Source organism: Delphinapterus leucas, chromosome 7, assembly GCF_059928025.1.
Source record: "Delphinapterus leucas isolate spDelLeu-1000000601 "Yukka" chromosome 7, BTC_Dleu_Yukka2, whole genome shotgun sequence".
Classification (NCBI taxonomy): Eukaryota; Metazoa; Chordata; class Mammalia; order Artiodactyla; family Monodontidae; genus Delphinapterus; species Delphinapterus leucas.
The window spans coordinates 4,709,903-4,732,521 of record NC_143135.1 but is presented as its reverse complement, the minus strand read 5'-3'; the positions used below and the strand labels follow the sequence as shown (position 1 = coordinate 4,732,521).

The 22,619-nt window shown below is 52.2% G+C and overlaps 2 protein-coding genes across 2 annotated transcripts in view; one reads left to right on the top strand and one right to left on the bottom strand.

Moving 5' to 3' along the window:
• Positions 1-4,321: 4,321 nt before the first annotated feature.
• GAL (galanin and GMAP prepropeptide) lies at positions 4,322-10,393 on the top strand. Its single transcript, XM_022591166.3, has 5 exons — positions 4,322-4,402; positions 5,263-5,317; positions 8,449-8,535; positions 8,822-8,899; positions 10,065-10,393. The coding sequence occupies exons 1-5, from the start codon at positions 4,322-4,324 to the stop codon at positions 10,133-10,135; spliced, it is 372 nt and encodes a 123-aa protein (XP_022446874.1). The 3' UTR covers positions 10,136-10,393.
• Positions 10,394-21,537: 11,144 nt separating this feature from the next.
• Positions 21,538-22,619, bottom strand: part of TESMIN (testis expressed metallothionein like protein) — a 35,782-nt gene continuing 34,700 nt past the window's right edge. Inside the window, exon 5 of the mRNA XM_089914376.1 lies at positions 21,538-22,607. Coding sequence (XP_089770502.1) covers positions 22,410-22,607 — 198 coding nt within the window. The 3' untranslated portion in view covers positions 21,538-22,409. The remainder of the gene's footprint in view (positions 22,608-22,619) is intronic.

The following is a 22,619-nucleotide window of genomic DNA, read 5'->3' as shown; positions in this document are numbered from 1 at the left end:
AAAGTATTCGGGGTCCCTGAAAAGCGGGTGGGGCACAGGGCGGCTGCGTCCCCTCCCCCGCCAACAGCTCAGGCCCCCGAATGGAAATACCCACCCCCCGCTGGGTCCCCACATCCCATTAGCCAGACGGGCTCCCACATGGCCCTGGGGGTGCTGCCCATGGGACTCAGGGCCAGGAAACAGGTGCTGCTGCCTGGGCCTGCAGCTGAGTCACCAGCCCCAGAGGGTCAGCGCTCACCGTCCTCCGGGCTGAGCCGCCCGGAAAGGACCCAACAGGTGAGTCACCCCAGGGCACAGGTGGATTCCAGACACCCAGCCTCTGACCTGCAACAACACTCCCTGGGGAAGCTCCCCAGGATGGGATGCCATGGGGAGAAGGGAGGGGGGAGGGGGAGGGGAGGGACAGGCAGGAGTAGAAGGGGGCGGGGCTGGGGTGGGAGGACCTAGGTAGGAGGCAGCAGGGGGAGGGGGCGGGGCTGGGGTGGGAGCCTCCCCGGTTGGGTGGGGGGAGCAGGAAGGGAGAGGAGGTGGGCTGGGGAGAGGAGACTTCCTGGCCCAGAGCCCTGGGCAGTGAGGAGCTGGGGGAAAGAAGATGCTGAGGGTGGGCTTAGGGAAGAGGAAGGTTCCCCACAGGCAGGGCAGGAGGCACAGGTGGCGGGCAAGGATGGCTCAAACCAAAGAGTCCCGGACTTGCCAGATGAGCAAAGCTGAACCACCCGGAAAACACCATGCCCCCTCTCCACTCACCCAAGAGTTGAGCTTGCCCAGGAGCAGTGCTGGGGGCGGGAGGTGCTGCTGGTGTGGGGTTGTGGGCCTGACGAGAGGCCCTGACGGCCCCCAAGACACTGGCGGAGACGGTGGCGGAGGGTGGTGGCTGGTCAAGACCTGCCTGAGCGCCTTTAGAACTGCAGTCTCTCTCTTTTCCTCCAGTGACCCCAGGCTTATTCCAGCCCCAGCTCCCAGCTTTCGGAGATGTGCCAGCCACTCTGCAGGGCGGACCTCGATGCCTGGGCATGGGCACCGTGGGCAGGGGGTGTTCCCGGAAGCCATTCCCACCCTGCGAGGGCTGGCCGCACCTCAACCGTAAATGTACGTGAGATAGGTCCACCCCACTGTAAACACACCCACCACGAACCAGGTAAATCTTCCCTCCCACCCGAGGTCCAGCTAAACGCATCCCCATTCCAACCTCCCCTGAGAACCGGAAATGCCTGGGGCCTCCCCAGCACCACTTTCCACGAGGGTAATCCCGGCTGGGGAGGGATGTAGAAAGACGCAGGTCTGGACTGACTGTGCTTATGGCTTATTTCAAATCTTACAAAAGTGTGCAACCTTGCAAACAGTCGCCTTGGGGCCCTGCCTGAGGTCCAGCCTGCTGATTGCAAGGGCCAGCAGCCAATCTTCCTTCCTCTGGCTCAGAACCCTGATTTCAGCGGGGCACCAGCACCGCACATACTTACAGACCTCATCTTGCAGCTTCCAGTGCGGCTGGACGTGACTCTGGCCAGCAAGATGTTCAAAGAAGTGGGAGGAGGGGTCCCCCGAGGGTTGGGAAAGGGAGGCGGGGATCCTCTCGGCCAAAGTCCCCAAACTGCTTATCTCTCTTCTCAATCATCTCTCCCTTCTCCTCAGCTCACACCCTTACTAAAAACACCGACTGTTCCTATGGACAAAGTAAACAAATCTTCACACGTATCATGAATTCTTTAACGAAGACATATTGATGAGCTGAATGCATACACTCAAAAGACCATTCATAGAATTAGATCAACCTTCACTTTGGCCAGATCCTTAACAAGCTACTATCGTTAGGGAGCAACTGGGATTTTTTTTTCATGACGACTGAGCTACTGGGGCGGGTGGCGTGGGTAGGGCTGGGGTTAGCAGCTAGAACCCATGGAAGGGCAGGATCAAGGATGCAACATTTGTGGAGTCAAATGAAAGCCAAGGTTAGATGGTCAAGACATTTCCTCATTTCTTCAATAGTAATGAGATCACCATAGGATCAGTAGGCGGTGTCCCTTTGTCATCCTCTCTTCTAAGCCTCCTCCTTTTATGAGCCCATCTCACCACCATTAGCTCCTAACCAGCACTGGAGGTGTGCATCCCTTTACTCATTTGTCTTCATTAATTCATTCATCAAATATTTGTCGACTGTTTTGTGTGAGACACCGTTTATTAGTGAGGAGTCATTCCAACTACATATAATAGAAACCCTCCAAACAACATTTGGCTTAAGTAAAAGAAAGGTTTATTTCTCTCTGTTGGGAAACAAGCCTGGAGGTCAGAAGCCCAGGGACCCAGGCTCCTTCAGTCTTGCTGTCATCCAAAGTCATCACCTTGTGGCCCAAAATGGCTGTTCAGCTCCAGCCCTTGCATCCACATTCCAGGCGGGAGGAAGGAGGAAGGGAAAAGGACCAAAAAGGGGGCCTACCTGTGCGATCCCTTTCACCTGGAATGCGCTGGGCCCCACCTGGCCAATCTTGCTCACCTTTCAGGTCAAGCTCCCTGAATACACATACCTCCTTCTCATGATAATGAAGTGGTTATTTGTACAACTGTTTTTGTGCATTCAGGTCTCCATTAGACTGTAATTTCCGTCTGCTGCCGCAGTCCCCGTGTGGTGCCGGGGGAAGCAACACCTCTCCGGGGACGGGTGGATGAGCCTGTGCTGGACTGTGGGCTCGGTTTTCTCTGGACTCGCTCTTCCTGCTTACCAGGCCCAGGTTGGTGTTTGGTGGTGAACAGGGCCTCTAAGGGAAGATGGGCCAGCTCACAGAGCAAGGATAAAATTATGCTTTCTGTTTGATTTCCATTACTCTAAAGGTGACCCATTTTATCTGCCTCACACTGGGCTGTCTTCAAGGTGACAAGGTGACAGTGTCTCACTGGGTCACTGCTGAGCGTACAGAGCCCATTACAACGCTGGCCGTGGGTCTCAGCACAGCCTGTGCCGGGAAGCAGGCACCTGCTATCCGGGGTGGCATCCTCCTTTGTCTAAATGCCGCTGCTGGCCCTGGGAAGTCACAGCATCTCTCCTCGCTTCTGCCTTGCTGGGTCTGCAGGCTTCTGGCGCCCACCTAACTCTGCCTGGCCAGGGTCATGGGCCACACCCAGGATTTGTACAGAATCCCCTCACCCAGACTGAGGGAGAAGCAGCGACAGTGGGTGTCCCCCCGGGTGGTGTCTTGGTGACAGACCATGTCAACTTAGAGGACCCACATTTGTTCCATGAAGGGAACGTCTGCAGGGACCCCTTCTGGCCCAGCAGCCCCTGAGGGACGTAAGGAGGGCCCACAGCTCTGAGGCGGGGGAGCCAGTCAGCCCCCAGGAACTGAAAGCCTAAGTGCCCCCCTAGCTGAGTTGCCCCATTTTAGAAAAACAGGACGGGGTCTTGGCCCCCGAGGACCACTGGGCACCGACCGGGAGGCAGGGAAGCTGGGCGAGCTTTGGCCTCCCGTCCTCCCCCCATGGATGGCTCTGAGGCTGAATCCGCCATCCAGCCGCTGCAAAAGCGTGCGAGGGGGGTGCCCCGGGGCCCAGGACCCAGCGACCCGCCCAGCTTGGATTGAGGGTCTCTGGCTGCGGAGGGCCCGCTGGCGGCACGCGACGCGGTGCCGAGGTGGGGGGCTCGCTGCCCCGGGGCCGCTAACAGCCGGGTCGGGGGGCTCTCGCGCGGGGTGCGGGGGTCTCTCCGCCGTCCCCGCCCTCCCGCAGGCGCTCCGAGCGCCCCTTGGGAACCGAGTTCCAGTCCCTCCCGCCCACTCGGGCCGGCGAGGGCGCGGGGGGCGGGAACCGAGCCCGTGACGCGGCGGAGCGGCCCCGGACGCGCCGCATAAATCGCGGTGGCGGCGGCTCCGGGCGCTGACACGTCGAGGGAGCCCAGCCGCCCTGAGCTTCCCGCCTCCGTGTCCCCGAGGCCGCGCCATGCGGTGAGAGCCCCCTGCCCTACCCTACTCGACCCGACTCGACGGACGCGCGGCCCCGCCGACATCCCCGGACCCGCTGACGCCCCAGGACCTGCAGATCCCCCGGGCCCCGCCGCTCAAGGTACCGCGCCCCAGGGGACCCCAGCGGGAGGCGGACCCCCTTTCTCCGCCGTCCCCTCTCCGGAGCGCCCACCTGAGGGTGGACCTTCCCTGGGGCCGGCGCGGCGCCTCTGCCCCTTGCCCAGGCTCTCGGTCCTCGGCACCTCGGCTCCTGGCCGCCCTTCCCGCACCCGCGGGGGGTGGGGGGGGGTCCGAGCCTCCGCCCGACGTGAGCCCTGGGGACTGAGACCGGCCCCCCCGCGCCGTCCCCCACCGCCCGCCTTCCCTTGCAGATGCCCAGAGGCTGCGCCCTCCTGCTCGCCTCGCTGCTCCTCGCTGCGGCCCTTTCAGCCACCCTGGGGCTCGGGTCGCCAGTAAGTGCAGGCTGGGGAGCAAACGCTCCCCAAGCGGGTCCCCTTCTCTGCAAAGGGGGGCAACCGCATCAGAACCAGACTCGGGGGAGGGTGGGTGCCTTGTGCCATCGGTTCTGCCTCCGGGCGGGCGGGGGTGGGGGGGGTCCCTGCCGCGGGGAACTGCGCAGGGAGGGGCCCGGCTCCTGCGAGCAGACCAGAGGGGGCTGGGCGGAGGGCGGCGGTTTCCGCTCAGAGGCCCCCTCCTTTCCTCCTGGCACCTCGCCTCTCCCAGTGTGTAAACAGCCCCTGGCTATCGACCACTAAACATGGACACTGCGGTGCTTGAGGTTAGCGCCTCGGACGAGTGAGAAGCAAATCTCGTTCCATTCAGTTCAGTAGTGCGCCAGTGCACCGTGTGCGAGCTGGTGTTAACAGATGTTCCCAGCATCACTTAAAAGCCAGTGGGTGCACCCTGAGCCTGTGGCCTACGGCGCAAAAGGAAGCGTTTGATAAGGCAAGTAGTCCTATTTTCATGTCAAATATAGCTTATCTGCAAATCTGGAATTTCTTGCAGCTTCCAAAGGTACATGCATTATTGAAAGTCCTGTGTCGCGCCTGGAAGGTCTGAGCGAATTTCACTTAATGTCCTTCTAATTTCATTTAAAGCTCTTGCTTTAACAGTTTGCAACTCTTGGCTTAGTATATGAAAGAGTAACTAAAGTGTGTTTGTAATTTAAGTTCTGTGATTATGTGAAGTAAATAACTTCACAGGCTGCCATGGTGGGTTATACAAGCAGAAGCGGCCTTTGGGGCTTCTTTGAGCCATCGCAGCCGGTACCAGGCAAGATTCTTGCCATCTGAACCCCCTTCTCCCATTTAAGGTGAAGGAAAAGAGAGGCTGGACCCTGAACAGTGCTGGCTACCTTCTTGGACCACGTAAGTGATGCGGGTACATGGCCTCTCGACACCGAACCTGCCCTTCTAGTGCTGGCTGTGGCGCTTGTGCTCATCCTGCTGTTTCTGAAATATGCGGGTGGCCAGTCATCGTTCTGATACCTTGATATTCCAGTTTGAGTTTGATAAAGGGAAACAGGGGAGTCTTCCATGAGACTCTGAGGCAGGATGCTTTCTCTGTAGGTTTAACTGATTCCCTGAAAGGCAGCCCCCGGGATGTCCCAATTCTCAGTCTCCTCCCCGTTTGTCCCCCCAACCCCAGCCTTGGGGCACCTCGCTCTTTCTTGAACCCTGACCCATCCTACAGCCTGCAGCTTGGCAAACCCTCAGGGCCCTCTCCTGCCTTCTCTGCACCCTTCCCCCTTTTTACCCCCGTTCCTCGGCCCGGCCAGTCTCAACTGCTCGGCACATTGGCCCAGGCCTGATACCTCCGGAAGCCTCTCCTTCCTCTGGCTCTCCTGCCCTGCACCCCATGGGATTCCTAGCGTCGGACTTTGCTCAGGCTTTCCCAGGTGACCGTCTTGGAAGGCAGACATCCCTTGGGGCTCTGTTCTGGGCCCTCTCTTGGGTCCCTCTGTGTCTCCCTAAACGTTCCCATCCACTCTTTGGCTTCACAGAGCACCCCAGGTCAACTGACCCCAGCCTTATCTCCATCTTCCGTGAGCCTAAGCCTGGGATAGGAATTCACAGGTGACCTGGAGAAGCCAAAACATGCTCACCCCAAAACTAAATGCAGAAGGTTCTCGTCCTGCTCCAAATCTGTCCCTGGAGCTGTCCTGCAGGGTGACTGACACTTGGTGTCTCGTCCTTGATGTGACGTCGTCTGGACTCGGTGGGAGTAGTTTGATTACATTCATGATGCAGAGAATCCAGTGAGTCTAGGGCAGCTGGGGCCTTCAGAGACCCCCTGTTCGACTGCTGCATTTACAGGGAAGCACACCGAGCCTGCGGCTCAGAGACCAGCTCGCTGCTGTGGAATTCCTAAGTGGGCGCAGAAGGTGGCGGGCAACGGGGGAGTGGGTGTGTGCAGACAGGCCACGCCTCCAGCGCTAAAGGGCACAGCTCTGGGCAGTGCAGGCTACGGCCACTGCGGCCTCCCCTCGCCCACTCAGCCCCCACTCTCTGCTCTCTTCACGTCCTCTGTCTGCAGTGACACCTTCAGATTTTAATTGTCCTAAAGGAGGGGGCGAGGGGAGACCTTTCACTTCCCATCCAACCTCCTACCTACTCGTAGCTTTCAAATTTGCAGGCATGGTTGATTTGGGGGCATCCATCCACCTTAAAAAAAAATCCTCCTCTATTTATTTCCTACTTTCTTGCCGGAAACGAGGCAAACAACTCATATATAGCTCATATCCCAATCCTTCCAGAGTCGTTGGGAAGAATGGTCCCCGTTTAAACTACCCCGGGGAGCTACTTTTAGTTCTTAATCCCCAAGTTTAAGTACAGACTCTTCTCCCACTGCAGGTGGTTGTTTATCTGACCACCTGGAGGGTGCCTGAGAGCCGGGCTTTGAGAAACACAGGCACAGAAATGACAAAAACTAAATGGGGCCACAGGCAGGATCTGCTGGGCACCTTTAGTCTCAGATCAAACGCAGCAGCCGGTCCCCACGTGGTCTTGTCACTTCGCCTGCAGGAGGCAAAGACTGATTTAAAGGGCACGAGTTTTCCTGAACCCTTTGCAGCCCTGAGTTCTTCCCCTGAGAAAGCACCTCGTCTCTGTGCCACTGGCTCGAAAGAAAGAAGGAGCCCTTCAACAGAAATACTTGTCCATGTGACTCTGGCATACTGAAAATGTACTTATCAAGAAGATTTAGGGAATTCCTTGGCGGTGCAGTGGTTAGGACTCAGCGCTTTCACTGCTGGGGCCCGGGTTCGATCCCTGGTCGGGGAACTAAGATCCCACAAGCTTTGTGGCACAGCCAAAAAATCCTGTTAGAAAACAAACCGTTTTTCGCTATCAAGTTGGATCACCAGAAGCTGTCCGTCTGGACTAGCCATCTGTCAGGATTCTCTGCAACTTCACACTGTGCTCCTGACTTCTGTTCTCAGGTCAGCGCAGAAAACGGCAACATAAAAATGCTGAGGATAGTTTGAGCCTGACTGCACCCAGTGGCCTTTGGAAGCGCCGGGTTACTTATCATTCCTCCACATTTAATGCCAAGACCTCTGTCTCTGGAAAAATGAATTCGCTTTCTTTTGTCTGGGCTTGGAGATGGTACAGTCCACCAGGCCAGGTAGCCAGAGACCGAGAGCCAGGCCTTCTCCTTTAGCCCGGAGAGGGCCCCTATCAGGCCCTTCTCTTCATTCCAGGGCACTTGGTGGAGAGCCCTCATTCTTTCTTTCCAATACTTTTGTTTTTGTTTTTGTTTTTTTGCCCGTGCCGCTCAGCACGTGGGATCTTAATTTCCCGACCAGGGATCGAACCTGGGCCCCTGCAGTGGAAGCGCGGAGTCCTAACCCCTGGACCGCCAGGGAACTGCAGTTACCATTCCCCCGTGTCACTCCACCCAGAGTGTGCGCCTGCGTGCACACACACACACACACACACACACACACACACACTCAACCTCCCTCCTTCCCTCCCCTCCTCCTTCTGTCTCCGTCTGTACCTCTCTCCCCGGCTTCAGTCTGTCTCCCACACAGCAGCCAGTGATCTTTGAGAAATAAAATTCTGATTACATCAGAACTGCAAATCCTGTGGTTCCCCCCCCCCGACCCCGTTTTCAGAGACGCAGGACTCCAGCCCCTGTCCTCTGCCTGGGAGGCATCCAGCTCAAACTCCAGCCGCCCCAGGGCCCCCTTGGCACTCCCCTCTCCCTGCACCAGGTCTGCGCCCCTGGGGCCGGTGCCCTCTGCTGGCCACGTGCTGCCCCCTCTTGACTGGAGGCTCCCCTCTTGTTCCGTGGGGCCCCAGCACCTGGAGAAGAGCTGTACCCTGGCCCTGGCACGAGTTCCTCCCTCAGGTTCCACGGAGAACAGCCCCCTCTTCCACGGTCTCGTGCCTGGGCTTTGTTTTTGCAGTCCGTTGTGCTGTGTGTTGGCTATAAGCGGCCATGTGCCCTTCATTACAGTGGCAACCCTAGGTGCTTTCCTCTGATTTGCAAACAGATGCCATTGACAACCACAGATCATTTCACGACAAGCATGGCTTCACTGGCAAGCGGGAACTCGAGCCTGAAGACGAAGCCGGGCCGGGTGAGAGGACTTTAATCTCAGGGCACACAGGGCAGTGGGGGGTATCGGGCTCCTGCCACCGCTAACCCACAGCCAGGGCCTGAGCTTGGCCCGGCCCCATCTGTCAGCCGCCAGAAATAGGAGCAGCAAACCTGAGGGTAAGCTCAGGGGCGGCCACAGGGGCTCAGGGCCTCCACTGCGCTGAGCCGGGCTCTGAGAGGGAGGGAGGGACACGCCGGTGATGCCCCCAGGTGCCCAGGTCTAAGACAGGCACCAAGGTCGTCAACGCTGATCCCCTGGTTTCTAGGAAGCGTTGACAGGCGGCTGTTGGAGAACAATGTCGTGCGCACGATAATCGAGTTTCTGACTTTCTTGCAGCTCAAAGGTATGTGAAATAGTACCAACATAAAATGCCACCTCTTAGAAGCCTGTGCACATTAAAAAAACCTGTCAAGAAAGGATTCCACAGACTTCTCCTGGGAAGGAACCGTGGTCCACCTGCACACCGACAGTCACGCTGGTGGGTGGGGTTACAGGCGGGGTCATGGGAACCAGCTGCAAAGGGGCCTGGTTCATTCACTCTGCTGGACCCACATTTCTTGACATGGTAACAGCGGCTGTACCTTACGGGGCCTAGTTACTACACACAGTCAGGCTCTCCGTAGGCCACCTTAAACCGTATCTTGGGAGCGCGGCGAGTGAAGGGAGCCCGCGGCCCGGATTGCCCTTTCACCCTGCGCAGCCTCCAGTGGGGCTGGCTGCATGTAACCCCGACAGCTCTCCATCCCGGGATCTAGTACAGCTGACGGGGGCCTTTCTGTGAAGCATTCAGCCCCAGCATTTCTGTGCCTCAGGGCTGTCATTCATGCCACTGTGAGGGTCAAATCTGCCCCTGTGGAAGGGGCTCAGGGTTCACCACAGGGAGGTGGCCTGGGGACACAGTGGGACATGGGCCACTTTGAAGCTCCAAGGGAGACCTTGGGTGGTCAGGTTCTGCACATCACAGTTTTGTTGTCTAGTTGGAAGAGCGAAGACTAATTCTTGGGTTCTGTTTTGATCCATTTGCTCTCAGGCTCCACTGCCTTAGTTGAGGGACTTCAGGTGGGTGTGGGGAGGGGGGAAGGAGTAGGGGGAGGAGACTTAAGGCCTGTGGCTTTTCCTTAGAACCATCCATGGGCAGGGGGACTGTGGGAGAAAAACTTAGAAACTTCAGGACCAAGTAACCGATCCCCACTGTTTGAGCCCAGTGCAGGCTTTGGGGAAATCTCTGCTGGAGAAAATCTGCCGGTGACTTTTCCAGTGAGGGGCAGATGGACTCTTCCGGGTTTTTTGTTTGTTTGTTTTGTTTTGGGTGTTGTAACATGGAACTTCTTTCATTAGGAGACATCGATTTTCATTGCCCAAACAGGAATTACACTTTTTTAGAGTCTGACCGTTTCAAATGCATGCTAAGTACGAGAGTTAAATGTGACACGTGCCTGATCCTGGGTTTGCTGCCGTGAGCATCTCTGCAGAGGACGGGCACTTGAACTTGGCCCTCCCCTCTGCAGACGCCGGGGCCCTGGAGCGCCGGCCCGGCCTCCCCGCAGCAGTGCCCTTGGAAGGTGTGGAGCAGTCCTAGGAGGCTCCCAGGGTGGTGCGGCTCTTCTTTGGCATCGAAGTCAAGCTCAAAGCCTATGATAATCATACGGCAACGAGTGCAGACTCAACCACCCCCGTCCTCTCTGCCCTGCTGCTGTGCTCTTATCATTTAAGATTTTTCCCCTTTGGTCGTAATTTTGAGTGGCAAATAAAAAACCAGCAACAGCTTGTGATTACCGTTTTCTTCCACACGTCTGTCTTGTTGCCACTGCCACCAGTGTGTGTTTAAAAGATGATGCTTGATTATAGTCACACGTAATAGAGAAAAGTTTTACACCCAAATTCTACCATCCAGAGCATCTCTGAGACACTTTCTCTCGTCACTCATGTCCAGGGAACAAAGTTATCTTATGCTGAGTCAAACGTAATTATGAAGGTAAGTCTGTTTCTGAGACAAACAAAACCACAAAACAGACAGAGCCCCTGGCCTCATGGAGTTGATGTTTTAGGGAGATGGGAACCAAAAAGCCTAAAGAAACCCTAAACATGATAGATGAGAGAATTGTCTGGTGCTTGTGAAGGTGAAAAGTGACAACGAGAAGCAGCCACAGTGCCGGGGCCACGGGTGAAGTGGGGATTAACACGCACAGCGTTAAAGTCCGTGTGGCTGAGTTAGAAAGTAACTATCGTAAAAACCATAACTATTTTATGTGCTAAGTCAACGATGAGTTAAAGGCAGCATGTGGGGACAGTAATAGCAGAGATGGGGTGATCTCTGGAGCAGAAATAAAAAGGTCATACAGAATCCAAAAAGAAAACAGGCAAGGATGAGAAGCCAGACATCAAGATAAATGATGGCCTGTAGGCCCCTTCGCACGAACCAGAGCAGATCTGATGCGGAAGTGGGAGGGATCTTTCCATGCTCTCTCCCCCAGCAGTGCCTCTCACCCTTCAGGGCCCAGGTTGGCCCCCAGACCACCGCAGTCAGAGTCTGGGCACCCGCCGTGTTTTCGTGCTCCCCCAGGTGATTGCAATACGCAGCCAAGCGTGAGACTCGCCCCCTAAAGACCGGCTTCCGAGAAGAAGTAGACACTGGTTAGTTATCCAAGCCCTGCTGGTAGGGCCCCAGCCCCCGCTTCCTCTCCCTGCTCCCTCTCTCATGACACGTGCCACTCACTGGCAGCCACTCTCCCTCCTCCCACCAGCCATCCTTCCCTCCTCTGCACATGCCATGGGCAGACCCGGCTGGTCCAATCCCAGCTCAGGGTTCAGGAACACCACACATGGGGTTCCGCAGGCCCCGGGCCTGTCCTTCACTCCCTTACCCCTCACCATCCTCGCTTCTCCTCTTTCACATTGCTTTAAATCGCCCAGACTTGGGTGGGCCCCAGGGTCCCTGGAGGCCTCGTCAGAAGTCGGGTGGCCAGCCCTGCCCACAGTGCTGGTTCAGGAGGACAAGGTGTGCAGGAGCCGCACTCCGAACAAGCACCCCACTGATGCCACTGCTGCTGGTCAGGGACCACACCTCATTTACTCACTCCAGCCCGCAGCCGGCAGCCTGGTCTCCCTCTGGCCTTGCCTCCTTCCTTCCGGCGGCCGTGGACACACCTGTCCCCACCCCAGCCCGCTCTAGTAGCCTCCTTATGCCCTAAGCACCAGACCCCCACCAGCAGCTCCTGGCCCAGCCTCGCTCACCCAAGACCTCTGCACACATCCCTCCTGGTGCCTGGTAAACTCCTCCACGTCCCACAGGACCCCACTCTGCAGCGGCTGCTCAGGGGCGCCTTCCTGCTCGCCCTCCGCCGCAGGGCTGTGAGCAGGCCCAGTGTGTGCCGTGCTGCCCCAGTCGAGTGCGCACCGCTCTCATTCCGTCTGCGGCTGTGTCTCCTCACCACGCTGTAACTCCCTCAGGAAACAAACCGTGCTGGGTGGGACAGAGGTGCACCTGGGCCACTCTCTGCGCTCAAGCATGGCACCTGGCGGGCAGGAGAGCTTTACAACACACATCTCGGGAGTAGAGGTAGGAACTGCCAAGGCAGCCCTGCCACAGTGCAGAGGCGTGCGCTCCAGAATCGGGCTCTGCAACCTCAGCCCCTCTCGGCCACCCGCCTCCTCCAAGCTTCTTCCTCCTTTTCGGAATAACTGCCGTGGGAGAGGTGGTCGCAGCCACAGGTGAGGGGCGGGGCGGCCGTGGTGCCGTTTGCCGGCCAACAAAGTGGTGGACGAGGTGGCCATTCTCAGAGAGGCTGCAGAAGAGACCCTTTACTTCCAGAGAACGTGGTAGGAGCTGTCTACGGCCGTGCCGGATAACTCAGTCGCCAGCCATGGCGGTATTTTCAAGGAAAAGGGTCCACCGGCCGCCGGAGGAAGTGGAGAGTTCGCAGACAGTCCTGAGAGCCACCCAGGTGGCCAGCCGAGAGGTGGAAGAGGAGAGCGTGGGCGTCATTTACCTTGAGGAGGTGGCTGTATCCATCCCACGAAGGCGCAGTCATACACGCTGATGGCTACGCCCCAGCTCCGCCGCCTGCCCAGAACCACGCTGCTGGGTCATACTCAGTGCGGGGGGGCTTGCTGAGCGGCCGCCCGGGCCGAGGAAGAGAGAGCCGCGCTCGGGAGGCCCTTCCGGGAGGGAGGGGAAAGTGATGCTTGAGAGGAGAGGAGAGAGGTACTGGGAGGCTGAGGGGGTCCCAGGGCGGGGCGGTGAAGTCTTAGAAAGACAAAAAATCACAGCTGATTACCTTCTCACGTACAACCCACAACTTTTGCTTTTAGTACATTGCAAAAGAGAGAAAGAGAGAGAGAGATTCTAGCAGTCCATTTTAAAGTCTGGATCTTACCCTATTTTACCCAAGGTAAAAACGAAGAAGCCTCTAGAAAACAGAAAGCTTGACCACCTCTGATCTAAGTTTAAGAAAAAATGTTTGCTGACTTCCACTTTCAGGAGTGGGTATACTTTTCTCTTACCCTCTTGTCAGCACAATGAAAAGCCCTGGACATTATATATGAAACAAGCACAAGGAGACTCCAAGTCAGGAAGCAGCAGCCCAGCCAGGGAGCTCGGGAGTGAAGGGTGACACGGTGCGGAGACGCTGGGTTTCCTGCTTGCCTCCTGAACAGGGCGAAGAGGTCGATCCGCTCCAAGCTGATACACAGGCTTCACACAGTTCCCATCAAGAAAGGGCACGAAAAGACAAAATAGGGACTGGGAGAAAATATTTGCAAACCACATATGCCATCAAGGACTGTCACCTAAAACATATAAAGAACCCTCAAAACTGAACAAAAACCAAAAATCGAGTTAAAATGGGCAAAATACATGAACAGACACTTCACCGAAGAGGTTACAGAGATGAAAAAAAGCTCAAGAAGAGATGTTCAACATTATTAGTCACTTGGCGGATGCACAGTAAAAACACAATGAGGTATCACTAAACACCTATCAGGATGGCTACAATAAAAGACAGTGAGAGCGCCAAATGCTGGCAAGGATGCAGAGAAAGTGGATGACTCATGCATCGCTGCTGAGAATGTAAAATGCCGAAGCCGCTCTGGGAAACAGCTTGGTGGTTTCTTTAAACATCAAACGCGTAGCTACTGTCCGACCCAGCAAATGCACTCCTGAGCGTTCATCCCAGCCAAATGGAAACCTACCTTCACACGAGAGCCTGCACACAAATGCTCACAGTAGCTTATTCATAATAGGCAAAAACCGGAAACAGCTCAGATGTCCTTCAGTGGATTAAACTCTGGTCATCCACACCATGCACCTAGTACTCAGCAATAAAAAATAAGAGATTATTAAGATACACAACAACCTGGGTGAATCTCCAGAGAATTCTTCCAAGTGAAAAAAAATCCTAAAATGTTACAAACTGTATGACTCCATTTACGTAGCATTCTTTTTTAAAATGAAAAATATATATAGTTAGTTATTTATTTGGCTGCGCCGGGTCTTAAAGTTGCAGCGTGCGGGCTGTTCGTTGCTGCGTGCAGGATCTTTTAGTTGCGGCATGCATGTGGGATCCAGTTCCCTGACCAGGGATGGAACCTGGGCCCCCTGCATTGGGAGCGCGGAGTCTTACCCACTGGACCGCCAGGGAAGTCCCTATATATCATTCTTGAAATGACAAAAGTCAAGAAATGGAGAACAGGCTAGCAGCTGCCAAGGGTTCGGGAGGGGGTGGGAAAAGAAGAGAGATGGTGGGAAAAAGAGTGACTTGAGGGATTGTTGAGGGGACAGAGTTCTGCGTCTTGACTGTATCAATGTCACTATCCTGGCCCACGTGCAGCAAGGAAGACCCAACGCAGCCAAAAATAAATAAATTTATTTTAAAAACTCTACAAACTCTGATGAAAGAAATCAGAGAAGAACTAAATAATTGAAGAGATATTCCACGTTCATGGAGAGGAAGACTCAGTATTTCCAAGGTGCCAGTTCTTCACAACTTGATCTATAGAATCAGCACAATCCCAATCAAAATCTCAGCAAGTTATTTTGTAAATGTCAAAAAACTGATTCTAAAGTTATATGGAGAGGCAAAAGACCCGGAATAGCCAACACAATATTGAAGGAGAAGAACAAAGTTTGACTGACACTATCCAACCTCAAGACTTACTATAAAGCTACAGTAATCAGGACAGTGTGGTCTTGGTGGAAAAATTAACAAATAGGTCAATGGACCACAATAGAGAGCCCAGAAGCATACCCACGTAAATACGGTCAACTGACCTTTGGCAAAGGAGCAAAGGTAATACAATAGAGGAAAGAATGTCTTTTCAGCAAATGGTGGCAGAACAACTGGACATCCACATGCAGAAAAATGAATCTAGACATAGACCTTATACTCTTCATAAAAAATTAACTCAAAGTGGATCACAGACATAACTGTAAAATGCAAAACTCCTAGAAGATAAAATTGTGATCTATAAAAGAAATGACTGGTGAGCTGGACTTCATTAAAATTAAAAACTGTTCTGCAAAAGTCACTGTTGAGAGACTGAGAAGATAAGCCACAGACTGGGAGAAAATATTTGCAGAAGACACATCTGATTAAGGACTATTATCCAAAATATACAGAGAACTCTTAAAAGTCAACAGTGAGAAAATGAGCAGCCCAGTTACAAAGGGGCTAAAGACCTGGACAGATGCCTCACTAAAGAAAATACACAGGTGGTAAGTAAGCACATGAAAAGATACTTTAGATCTTGTGTCCTTAGGAAATTGCAAATTAAAACAACAACGCGATACGGCCACACGCCTATCAAAATGGCCAAAATCCAAAACATTGACACCACCCAATGCTCACTTCTGCCCACCTGGGCCCACGACCTTCATAAAGAGAGCTTCACCTGCAGAATGAGCTGTGCCTTTCCCCTCCAGTTGTCCTTATCCTTTCCTCAAACTGCTGTTCTCCTAGATTCTCTAACTTCTCCCACCATTTTTATCTTGGATGAAAATTCCACCTTCAATTCCTTAAACAAGTATATTTGCTTCTTACAATAATTTGTCTATTGTGGTTTTAAAAGCTTCACCCCACTGAAACTAGACAATCCCTGGCAGAGTTTTAGGTATTGGTGCAGGGTTTAATAAAAGGGATAAAGGTCTTCAGAGCCACGATGAGGGTTACAAGTAGGTTCCTGCTGATATATTGCAGCCAATAGAAGCTTGTCTCTTAAGGATGGTTTGCTTGCTCCCACATTTTCTGTATTGTGTATGAGCTTGTGGTTAACTGATAGGAAAGAAGATTTTCAGCATGTGCGACATAAATATATATTTGGTCTCTGCCCCCGACATAGAGTTCCTAAAACTCCTGTAATTTCCTGAATGATAGGGGTGGTAGGAGCATCTTACACAGAGCACCTGAATTCCTTGGAATATCCTAGGTGGTAGGGATGTCGTTTGTTCCACGGAGGTGACTCTTGGTGGGCTCCTGGATAGCTTCAGAATGGGAGCTGGTCTCCAGAAAGACCAAACCATTATTAGAAGCTTGTAATTTGCAGCCACGTCCCCATCCCCCAGGGAGGGGAGAGGAGCTGGAGATTGAGTTAATCTGCATGATGAAGCCTCAGTAAAAATCCCTAAACTACAGGGTGTGGAGAGCTTCCAGGTGGGTGAGCACATCCATGTGCCAGGAAGATGGTGCACTCCAGCTCCAGGGGACAGAAACTCCTGTGCTCAGCACCCTTCTGGACCTCGCCCTATGTACCTTTTCATCTGTTCATTTATACCCTTGATAATAAACCAGTAATGGTAAGTAAAGTGTTTTCCTGAGTTCTGTGAGCTGTTATAACAAATTATCTAACCCGAGGAGGGGTCATGGGAGCTTCAGGTTTGTAGTGAAGTCAGACAGAAGTGGGGGTAACCTGGGACCCACTACGTGTGATTGGTGTCTGCAGTGGGGGCAGTCTTGTGGGACTGAGGCCTTAATCCTGTGGAATCTGAATTCAATTCAATTCAATTACAGGACACCTGAGAGTTGGAGAATTGGTTGGTGTTGGAAAAAATTAAAAACACCACGCATTTGGTGTCGGAAGTGTGAGTAGAGAACTAGTTCTCTTTTAGCGTGTGTCATTTTTGTTTAAATGACTTTTTCTCGGATTCTTGAAAAGATAAGACGTAAGCTAAACTGCATTTCTGGAGAAACAAAAACCCAGCAGATAATCTAACCTAATCACAAAGGTGGCCCATGTCATTTAGTACACAGAAGGTAGAAAGATGACAAGGTGGTTAAATTTGCACAGCCACACCCAGAAATAAGGACATACTATTTTTATTTTTATATGGTTCTAAAATAGCATTACTTCTCTCTCAGAAGCAAAAAGATGTGCTTTTATGTTTTTTTAGTCATCCTATGCAACTTTAACTCTGGGCATTAGAGTGGCTTTATTCACAACTCTACTTTGGCTTTTACTTCTCATACTGAATTTTCTACAAGTTGTACTGATTTAATAAATTCTCTCCATTGAGAATCCCTGCAGGGGTCATGCCTTTCCAGATGCCCTTTCCCTAACTTTCAGGCTTCAGCTCAGTGTACCTGGCCACAGCCTGAGTATCCTCAGGCAGCACCAAAGGTCCCTTAGCTCACAGGAGCCCAGGTTCCAGGCGGACTCCCCTGAAATGCTGGGGTCATTGCCCTAAGGATTGCTGCTCACCTTCCTTGCTGATCAGGGCTGCCTCTGGCCTCTGCAGGGGGCTATACCTAGTTGCAGGGTCTTTCTAGGCAGCTGTTTGCCTCAAAGTAGTTCTGGAGGACACTGTTCCCTTCCCCTCCCTCCACACCTGCACCGTGCAGCTCCTGGGCACTTAAAATGTGCCTGATGCAAATTGGAATGTGCTAGAAGTGTAAAATACACACTGGATTTCAAATATTTGGTACATACAAAGAATGTGAACTATCTCAATCATTTTTATTTTGATTATGTGTTGAAATGATAGTGTTGGGGTTAAATAAAAGATTATCAAACTGATTTCACCTGTTCCTTTTTTACTTTTCTCATATATGGCTACTAGAAAATTCTAAATTATATGTGGTCGGCAGGTATTGCAGTTGGCAGCACTGCCAAGAGGGACATGGAAAGGAGGGCAGCCCTCCCAGAAGGAGTCACAAAGCCCCCCGTTTCCAAGTCCCCTTCCAGCCCCCAAGGGTGAAGTGGGCTAGGTGGGCTCCTCCGCAGCACCCCCTCCCTGCTCTGCCCCGAGATGTTGATGGGACTGAAAGCACGCAGAGCAACAGGGAGCACTGCTCATGGAGAGCTCCGCCTCCTACAACACTTGTCTCTGCCTCCGGCTTTCTGCCACAGAACCCAGATCCCAAGGGGTCACGAAGGCGTTGAAACAGAGAAGAATTAAGAATTTCTTCTCCCCGCTTTGGTTCCCCGTCAGAGCTAGGCTGTTCCAAACACAACTCTACAAATCGTCAGCTTACTCCTTGGCTCCTGGCTCACTGATGTGCCTAGTGGCCAGGCCCTATGACCCCACTTCTTTTAGTGGTGTGTTTGTAAATGAGCTTTCTAAACATTCTCCAAGGGGCCAATACTATTAATGAACACAGAAACATAACAAATATATTCTTCCACTATTAAGTTAATTACAACAATGGAAGACATGTCAAATTTTTATTCCTCTTTGCTTTTACAATAGAACCAAAAGAGAGTCAACTTAATAACTTATCTTACCTGCTGATTTCTGCAAACTAGTTACTTTACAAACAATAATAATATTATAACAATAATTATGGAGAAGTTAATTGGATAATAGAGCTTTTCCACAATTTAAATGGAAACACATAAGAAACTAGATAATTTTCAGTCCCACAACTCAAAATGCTACTGACCAAACCAACCCTGCTGTCTGCATTTCACTGCGGCCCTAGAGGAGACTGGTAATTCCTGTGACTCTGGGGAAACATCTACACTCAGAAATTCTCCAAGGTATTCAGTAGTTCTCTACAGATTTTAAGTTGTATCTTAGCAGCCTATCTGGAGAATTTGTTTCTAAACAATTTAGGGGAAAATCATTATGGCTTTTTATGCAGAGAACCCGCCAGAGGAAGAAATTCCCGGGAGAGGGTGAAGTCAATAGGAATGGACTTTTACTTCTCTCCAGGGCCTGCTTCCACCCTCCATGACTCAGTGTTAGTGCAGACAATTCTCCCGGGATCACAGGAACACATGCTCTCTCCTCGGGTCCAGACAACAGCAGTTATGTCATGCACCTCCTCAAAAACAGAGGGAGGGTTTTAATCGCCAAATCCCTCAGAGACTCTGAGTAACCCCTTGGCACCCTGATGCAGAGGGAAAGCTTGATTTTAATGATGAAGCTGTTGGTGTAGACCTGGCCTCATGGTCCTTAAAACAACTTTTCTAAACGAGTTTTCCTTCAGAATATGGAGACAAAATCTACATGCATGCACATTTCACCACGTTGTACTTGACTCAATTTTCAACCCTTTGGATTTAAACTCAATATGGAGAATCTGCGACAAGCATCTCCCGAACTCCTCTAAGATCATCTGCTCTGCCAAGCCCTCAGAGCAGTGCTCCTTCTCGGCCTCTTCGCCCTGAGCCAGCAGGCAGGCGCACGTGGCTTCCACCACCTCCCAGGAGATGCATGAGGATGACTGCCTGTCAGAAGCAGACCAGTTAAAGGCCACGTTCAATCACTCCACTGTTTTTAAATACCTTTCGTATTCAAGGAGACATGTTTGTCAAAGCATTGTAAAGAATGTCACCGGTAAAATCTAATGTTGCCTTCCTAACACTGGAAGCTATATTACCTGTCATGATATAAAGGATTGCTCTTAGAAGAAGAATACAGAGGTCAAGTGAATCTGTCAGCTCCTAGACATCCCTCTCGCGGCAGATCCTAAATTTTCTCAAACTGAGATCCACTAAGGAGCCCAGAGACCTGGGCTGCGGTATCAAGCCCATGGGCTGGGCAGCGGTCGAAGCAGCAGGAATCTTAGCTAAGACAAGCCATGCAGCCTTGCTCTAAGCTCTGTGCACAAGTCTACCTGAGGAAAGCGGCAGTAGGACAGCTACCCAGGGCACCGGCCCCTCCTCCCAGGGGCACTTGCGCTACAGACGCACAATGGCTCTGAGGACTCGCCTCCTAGGGGGCGTGCTGTCAGCATGGCCTTGCCTCGGAATGCCCCCTGGATCCCTGAAGAGGTTCTGTTGTACGGGACCAGCCACTCTCCCCACTGGGCTCAAGGGGCAACTGTGGCTTAGCTAGATAGTTGCCCAAGTCATGCTCAAACTGAAAAAATTTAGGAAAACTATAAAGTATTAAAAAGTGTTGGATTATGAAAATATAGACGTTGGGATTGGTTAAAATCTCTCTATAAAGGCAATACACAATGACTTTTGTTGAAGATGAAAGAACAGGGCTGTCCTCAGGTCAAGAGTCTTAACATTTTGAGACCAGACTCCAACGTATGGAGCCCCTATCCGATGGAATATCCCCTGTTCCATCAGACACACAACATCCCCATGTCAGGCAATGTTTTCACATATAATTTCACAGAAGGTGCAGCCATGTTTCAGAGAAGATGCAGCCATGTTTCAGTACATTTTTACCAATGACGACCTCTGCAGGTCACAGTGATGAGTATTTCTGATGTCTCTAACCAAATAAGCATGAACTTGGCTTTTCTACATGTTATCAATTAATTAACGATATCCAGTACTTTATCATGACATGACCCATCACAGAGAACTCAAAGAAACTTTTTTAAATGGATGAATCTAGTCCAATATATAATAAAATTATTACTCAATCTTTGAGACCTGCTAGGAGTATAATATGACCTCAAAATAATTAAATGGGAAGATATCCAACTAAAGTGGATTCCATAATCACTTTAGTAAGGAATACAGCACACACCGAGAACATCTCTCTGCCGTCACTTCCTATGGTAAAGAGTGGTTCGGGTGTTTGCTGCCTAGAGATCATGCCGTTGCCTCCTGAGGCCCTGTAGGGACCTTCTGCTCTTGTACAAAACCAGGGGTAACTCAGACGGTCAGGACAAAAAGGTCGAGCTAAGAGGACAAATAGGACCAAGCGGATTCGACAGCAGGCGCCCCTCTGAGGTAACAGTGTGTGATCTAGGGTTGGTCAAGACAGAGAAAGAAACTGGCATCTTCCTTCCCCATCTCTTGTCCCCCACCTACAGACACACACGCTTTCTTTCCAGTGTGTAAACTGTTTTAACTCTCCTCTCAAATTTTATCTTTTTTTGGCCGCGCTACACGGCTTACGGGGGGATCTTAGTTCCCCGGCCAGGGATTGAAACCGGGCCCCGGCAGTGAAAGCGCGGAGCTCTAACCACTGGACTGCCAGGGAATTTCCAACTCTCCTCTCAAAATAACCTTGAATTCCCCTATCAGGAGGGTTAGTTCAGAGTACCTACCTATCTTTTCTGAATTTTGGTAGTCCTGAAAATTTAGTTGTTGACAAATGATGGCCGCCTTCAAAACCTCCGATTTCCATATAGTTTGGCATGTTCATTAGTGTTTTTCGTTCTGGGCTTTCTTCATAATTTTTGCAATCGATGCATTTGCAAATAGAAGAACACATAATTTTGGCCTGGTAATGTAAAATGCTTCAATAAAATTGGGTTGTCCTACCATTCATCAAAAACCAACAAATTCTATTTGGATCTTAAATAACTGTTTATACCTGTGTGTGCACGCACGTATGTCATCTGCAATTTTCATACCAAAGAAAGGCAGAAGTGAAGAGGGGCAGGTGACTGTGATGTGAAGAGAGGTGGGGAGGGGCCCCCGAGGGCCGGTGGGCGGGTGTGGGTGTGAGCCCCGAGCAGAGAGTGGGGTCTCTCCCTCGTCCAGCGGAGCACAGCGAAGGCTCCATCTGACCCTTGCTCTAATCGAAGCCTGCCTCAGCCGGTTATAGCACTCCAGCCCGACCACCCTTCTCCTTCAGCACCGAGGGTGTCGTGCTGGCTCTGCTGTTGCAGAGAACGTGCGAGTGGGTAGAACATGAAACCCACCCGAGGCCGGGCCTGCGGTGGGCATTCTAGGGGGAGGCCCTTCCTGCTTCCTTGTGGGTGGACTTTGTTTCTTGTCACACAGTTGCGTGACACTCAGGGATGGGGACCAACCCCTTGCTCAGGCCCGGCCTGGGGGCAGTCAGAAGGCTGGCCCTGTGATACTCTGGTTTCCAGTTTCCTCTTAGTCTCAGCCCCTGGGGGTCTCCCTCTGTCCTTTCCAGCTCAGACATGCATCTAATGGGGTGTGTTTTGTTCTGCACCTCTGGGTGTTTTGAATAGGAGGTTTTTCGAGATTGCTAGTCTGTTGTAATGCCAGACACTACAGGACATCAGCACTTTGCATGGGCCACTGCCCAGCAGAGGAAACTGGGCTGACACACTGTGTCTCGGCAGCCAGACGAGCTGCTTGGGAGCTGCCTGCTCAGAGCACCCAGGTGAATACTCACCTGAGGACAAGGCTGCCCCGACTACCCCACCCAGAGCGTCTCCGCCCTGCTCAGCAAGGAAAAGGCCCACCTCTGGGAGCCACCAGATGCTGGCCACTGAGGGTAGCTCCAGCCCCTGATGAGCAGCTGCAGGGCGGGCAAGGCCCTGGCACTGGGCACCCTCTGCTGGACACTCAGGGCGGGCTCGGGGGAGACAACATGCTCCCAAAGGAGGCCTGAGCTCATTTACTTGATTCATAAGGAGTAATTCACATTTGAGAAATTAAGGTAGATTGATGGGTGCCCTTTTAGAAGCCCTGGAAGGAAGAAATTAAATTATATTTCTCCCTTTAAACTGAAGATTTTTTTAACCACAAAGTTACTTAGGCCATATATTTAGCTGGTTTTTAAAAATAATACTTAGGAATTGCTGACTGACCTCAAAGCATTCACAGTAATTCTTAAGGCAGCCTGACCTCTTGCAATTACATCCTTTGTTGTGTCGAGGCTTAACGTCTCCCAATTGTCCTTTCCCAATTTTTTGTTGGAAAGCTTCCGGGTTTCTATCAAGACATGCCTAAGACAGAAA

What these genes read in the sequence shown, in the direction of transcription:
- GAL (XM_022591166.3), top strand. Translation starts at nt 4,322, where the DNA reads ATGCCCAGAGGCTGCGCCCTCCTGCTCGCCTCGCTGCTCCTCGCTGCG. An exon ending in TGGCTACCTTCTTGGACCAC is followed by an intron (nt 5,318 to 8,448) that starts GTAAGTGATGCG and finishes ATTTGCAAACAG; the next exon opens with ATGCCATTGACAACCACAGA. An exon ending in GACTTTCTTGCAGCTCAAAG is followed by an intron (nt 8,900 to 10,064) that starts GTATGTGAAATA and finishes TCCCCTCTGCAG; the next exon opens with ACGCCGGGGCCCTGGAGCGC.